The sequence below is a fragment of the Oryzias melastigma genome, linkage group LG22 (assembly GCF_002922805.2).
Source record: "Oryzias melastigma strain HK-1 linkage group LG22, ASM292280v2, whole genome shotgun sequence".
Classification (NCBI taxonomy): Eukaryota; Metazoa; Chordata; class Actinopteri; order Beloniformes; family Adrianichthyidae; genus Oryzias; species Oryzias melastigma.
In genome coordinates, this window is record NC_050533.1 from 24,077,636 (window position 1) to 24,083,587 (window position 5,952).

The following is a 5,952-nucleotide window of genomic DNA, read 5'->3' on the forward strand; positions in this document are numbered from 1 at the left end:
AGGTTAACCGGAGGCAGAACAGAAAGTTTGGACATTTGCCTCCAAATAGAAGAGGGCATGTGGAGGTCTGCCTGAACGAAGGTGACGGTCCAGCTCAATGTGAGGACATTCTGGACCTGATCTAGAACGACCTGCTGCAGTCGAAGCTCCAAAGATCTTAAGCATCTGATCATCTTTAGGAAACTCAACCAAAATGCTCCAATGCTGACGGCAGTTTGAAGACGCTATAAAATATGGTTCCAGTGATTATAGTCATGGAGCAAAAGCAGAATCCTCTGTGAGAACAAAGGTTTAAGGATGAGGAGGATCCAAACAGGAAACCAGAATGACTCAGAGCAAATCATTTATTAAATAAACTAAAACATGATAAAAAAGACATCATGACAAACATAAGCATGAACAGATGAAAAAACGTGGTAAGAGGATCTGACAGGAACTAATGACACCAGGCTAACGTTCTTCCAGCCCGGTTCGTTTGGATCCAAATGGAGCGAACTTCATCAGAAACATAGCACCTACCCACACCAAACCAAACTTCATCTAAAGCTGACCTCCGGTCAGTGAGGCCGTGCACGCACAGACATGTGCACGTTCAAAAACAACATCTTGACTGTGCTTTCAGCATCCAGTAATCACACTGGACGGTTGCTACCTGAGCCAGCACATGTCCTCGCAGTTAGAAGAGGCTTGGCATGAAATGTCAAAGCTCTCTAGATTAGCGAATATGGACCACAATGCATTGCAGTCGAACAATCCTGAACAGCACTTTCACATTTTTAGTAGTTAGCGGTTAGTGAGGGATTTCAGACAAACCTTTGTGTCATAGAATTCCAGACTTAAACAAATCACAGGAATTATTTTCTCCTCTATGATCAATTTTCAGACGATTAGCACATCCAAGTCAATGATTGGTCAAAGTTCCTCTTTAGCTTTCAATGTGCGTTCAATGAGTTTTGGACGTGGACAGTAAAAGTTGCGTAGCGACGCGTGAACGTCAGAGTTTAGAATCCCGATACACGCTTTACTTTTCATTGAAGGCGTTCGCTTGAACACGTTGACGAGGTCGGAGTGAATCACTAATGAGCGCTTAAGATGGTGAACTGCTGTTCTGAAGAACAGGCTCGATCTGGCACGGATCAGTACGGAGTGTTGAGATCAGACGCGCGCCTCGCTTCCACTGAGCGGTCCGGACCGGACCAGTCCGCTCCGGACCGGTTTAGAATGGTATTTCATGTGTTTCCACTGAGTGTTGGACCATCAAAGCGAATGCAAGATGCAGACTGATGATATAACAGCTCAGTGGCCTTGTGGTAGAGTGTCCACCCTGAGAATGGAAGGTCGTCAGTTTAAATCCCGTCCAAGTCATACCAAAGACACTACAATAGGACCCAATGCCTCCCTGTTTGACCCTCAGCATTAAGGGGATGGACTGGGGGGTTAAACCATCATATGGTTCCAGAGCACGGCTGTGTTAGCAGACCTACGACCAACGGGGGACACTGTACCGGTCCACTCTAGTCTGGACCACTTAGTGGAAACGAGGCATGAGTGCACCATGAAGCTGAAGAGGGCCAAAAGAAAGGCTAACCTGGTGGGATTTGAGTAAAAAAAAAACATAAAAAAAGTTAATTCAAACAACAAATTAAACATGGATGATGAAATCAGAAAAAGAAAACTGAACTAAAGGCTCAATGATCCTGGCAGGGTTAGACTGTCGCTCAGACCTAATCCAGATCCGATTTCAGGGATGACCTCCAACACAAAACAATGAGCCCGAGTTTATGTTTTTAAATAAGAACTGAATACATTCTGAATATGCTTTTCTCCATGTAAGTATTTATTGAAGGACATTCCCGCTGGAGCCTCAGAGCGTAGCGTACAGACGTTATAGTGTGACGGAGGAACGGCGTGAAGGACGGAACCAGCAGGAATCAGCCGCTCCGTCACCGTTTCCAAGCGAAACCTTTTCATTCAAACCGTGGAAACGTTCCTGTGGAACCTGATGCTTTCTGACGCTCCCTGTGGATCCATTCCTGCTGGGAATCAGCAAAGGTCAGCAGAAACCAGGAGGATGGAAGCTGTAGCTCAGAATGAGAGAAGGGTTTGAAACTAAACCACAGAGTTACCTGTCCTCCTATCGTTACCCTGAAACAGTTAGATTATTGACTAAATATGCTGGATTATCCAGGTCTAATGTATAGTATGGGTTGACAGTGTGTAGATTATTTCCACCTTCACTAACTGTATGAATTTAGACTCAGTCTTCAGCTCATGAAGTCCAGCTCTGACTTGAAGATCATCAATGTTCTGGTTACAAAATGATCCCAACCGGTCTTCACCACCGTCCGTCCAGACAGTGCACATCTTCTCAGATGGGGTGGGGGAGCAGACGGCCCCTACGATGGAGACAGCCCGCTCACAGACGGCTCCAGGAGGAGGCTGCAGCCCACGAAGGTGGAGTCTGGAAGAAGAGGAACAACATCAGGCTCCGGGAAATCTGAGGGGAACGTGGTGGAACTGTTTCAGTTTCTAAGTTATATCTGACTTCTGGGGATTTAAATAATCCCAACAGTCATAATCTGATAAAAAGACGAACCTTCACGACTTTGGTGTAAAACGATTTCAAAAAACACATTTGGAAAAAAGTAGTTTAGATCACAAACTTCATCAGATTAGCTTATTTTGATGTTTTCAATTCTCCCGGGTGGGGGGGTTGGTTGGTTGTCAGGACCGAAGCAGGTCAGTGGTTATGTGTTCATGTCGTCACTTGTTGACGTCAGACTGGTATTGGATTCCTGCAGAGTGTCGAGTGGTTGGATAATCAGGACTGTGAGGAGGAGACGAGTCTTCTCCAACCCTCAGAGGACGGCTGGACCTGCAGCCATGGAGACAGACCCGACTGATCCGGAGCTTCTGGGTTCCACAGTACCAGGATCTTTGTGTTGACTGAGGTCTTGGTTGAGTCTATCCACATACTGTTTCTAACACCAGCGGTTCTGAAATTGTTCATCTGACAGATTAGTGTCTGTAAATCTGACTTTTCAACACATCCTTACTCCCATGTCGTCACATATAAGCTGATAGCAGAAAACGCTGAAGCTGAAAACCAGATAAAATATTAGCTAAATGCCAAAGTAGCCAAAAAACAAACAAAAAAATAGGTTAGCCAGAACAGCTAGAATGTAGCTGAAATATTAGCTAAATTTAAAAAAAGCCTTAAAAAAATCTTACTAAATGTAAAAATAAGATATCAGAATGCCAATTTTTTTAAACTTTAAACCATAACTTTTTAACAAAATTATGAATAATAAAAAGACAGGAATATTATTCCAGAATAAATCAACTTAAACCTTAAATAACTTTCAATATTTTACTCTCCATAAAAATATATTTTGTCAAAATTATGCAAGATAGAAATGAGCCCAAGATAACATTATTAACAATAAAATAAAATGATCTGGAGGGTCAGATAGAATTACCCAGAGGGCCGGATCCGGCCCCCGGGCCTCGACTTTGACACATGTGGTTTATGGAGATGTTTTTGGGATGGACTGTTGTACGGACTAGAAGCCTGCCGTAAAAGAAAGGTTTTCCTTTTTGTCTGTCCTGGAAACACCTGAGGATCAGTCATGTGGAGGAGCTGATGCTGACGATGCTCCTGTGACGTGACTGAGGAGCAGAAACCATCAGTGAAGCTTCTGTCACCATGGAGCAGATGTGTTTGACTGTTCCTCTGAGGGGATCTCTCCATGTTTTGATCATCCGCACGTGGTCTGGTTGCATCATCCGCAGCATCGAACACGTTTGGCTTCCTTTGTTGGAGCAGTTTTTTGGAGAAACTTTCCGATCATGAATCAGTGATGAACACACACACCTGAGCAGGCACCGCGCTCTCCGCTGGGTTTTGCAGCAGACCTTCTGCTGTCTGGGTCACAGAGCGCATCATGAGCTGCATTCAGGATTGCTTTAATTGCACCTGTGTGTGCGCGTACGGCGTGTGCGCCTGAGCCTGTGTGTGTGCGCATGCCGGCGGGTCAGGACCGGCTGTACACATCCCTGACATGTTGTGTGTATGATAGTGAGTGTACGTCCCTTGTCGTGCTGCTGCGCGGGCTGCATTTGTGTGCAGTTTTTGCTCTTTTGGCTCCTTGCCTGCGTGTGTGTTTGTCCTCTGAGTGTGTGTGTAACGTGTCTGTCTAACCTGCAGCTGTTGGGCTGTCAGAGCTTCTACCTGCACTCTCGTGGCCTGCCCCCGGGGCTGCGCGTGCACGTGCGTGTTTGTGTTTAGAGAACGAGGGCAGCAGGTTTGGCTGAGCCCCGGAGGCGCCCATGGGGCGGTCACATCACACACCCGTACAAACACACACCGTGTCAGTGATGGCCTTCATTTGTTCTTGCTCTTCTGTTCTGATTTGGCCTGAAAATGTGAAAAAATGATGAAACTAAAACAAACTCGCTGCTCTGGCAGCACCAAACTTTTAAGGGAAATTAGGCGGCGAAAACGGAGAGATTTCTGTCAACAGCTGAGATCAAAGGGAACGATTGATTTATATGATTGATCACCATCGACAAACCTGAATCTCTAATCTGTTCTGTTTGTTTCTCTTTTACCTCAATTTTGAAAAACAGGGATTGTAAATTTAAAAGAAAAAAGTTTGAAAATTTGAAAGCAGTTTTAAACTCGAAAATACATAATGAAAAATTGAAGGAATTATTGAAATTTTGAAAAAAATCCAATTGAACCTTTGAAAAAATAATATTGAAAACTTAAAAAAAATATTGAACATTTAAAAAAAGAAAAAAATTAATTTAAAACTAAAAAAAACAAACAAACTAAAACAGTTTTATCCCAAATTTAACTGCAAGTGACAGTAGGATGTTTTGAGGGTCCCCAACCGCTGCAAACCGTTTGGTACCGAGCCTCGGACGGGGACACAATGCACAAGCTAATCAGGGGTCCCCAACCCTAGGGACCGCTAGAGCCCTAACCCAGTACCGGTTCCACGTCCAGTACTGCGTTGGGGACCCCTGATTTAATGGGAACAGCCGGCATGTCAAAAAACGAGGAGTTGGGGGACACCTAAAACTTAAAAAGGGGGGCTCGAACCAAACGTCCATGTGTGAAGAAAAGACGGCAGGCCAAATCTGTGGCTTTTTTTCTGCATTTGTTTAGTATTGACCCCCCAGTGTCATTTCTGAGTGGTGACACAGCAGAAGCATCATTCAGACTTTTAGAATCTCCTGAAGAATTTTCACTGAAACGTTTGTCTTTTCAAGTCAACACGAGTCAACGCCTCGAGTGTCTCTGAGACAGAATGACTTCCCAGCCAGCAAAGCCAAGTGGGCCCATCTGGTTTCAAAGTGGCAGAAAATGTGGGTCCAAATGGGTTTTTTCACAGTTTCTGTGGTGGCCCCACCTATGTTTGCCCACATTGAGTTAAGAGGACACTCAGTGGGTTAGCTCGCTATGCTAACCAGCTGCCTGGTGGACAGCGGAGCTCGTTATAGAGCTCACTAGATCAATGCAGTGGAGCTCGCTGGCTCAATACAGCGGAGTATGCTAGCTTGCTACAGAGGGGCTAGCTAGCTCGTGACAGCAGAGTTCGCTAGCTTAGTGTAGAGGAGGTCGCTACCATGCCAAAGAGGAGCATGCTAGCATGCTGCAATGGAGCTGGCTAGTAGAGAAACCTAACTCACTTAATCCCTATTGAAGTCAAGGTGGACAAAAACAGTTGGGGTCCACATTTAAACCAATTGGTTCCCACTTGGCCTTGGTGGCTGGGTAGTTTTTCAGAAAACAGCAGCCCCCCCCCCCACACACATACACATTCAGGGGTGGGTGCTGGTTGTGGGATGGGGGGTCACAGTGTGGTCTCAGACGAACTGGGCTCTGACTGCTGTCCGGAGTCCTGAACACTTGCAGCACCGAGCTGCCTCACCTTCACAGCCTCT

The 5,952-nt window shown here is 45.4% G+C and overlaps 1 protein-coding gene across 1 annotated transcript in view; it reads right to left on the reverse strand.

The window, feature by feature from the left end:
• Positions 1 to 330: 330 nt before the first annotated feature.
• LOC118597989 (F-actin-monooxygenase MICAL3-like) overlaps positions 331 to 5,952 on the reverse strand; it is a gene marked incomplete at its 5' end in the record, with an annotated part of 9,247 nt that continues 3,625 nt past the window's right edge. Inside the window, 2 exon segments of the mRNA XM_036209894.1 lie at positions 331 to 2,461; positions 4,368 to 4,417. Coding sequence (XP_036065787.1) covers positions 2,417 to 2,461; positions 4,368 to 4,417 — 95 coding nt within the window.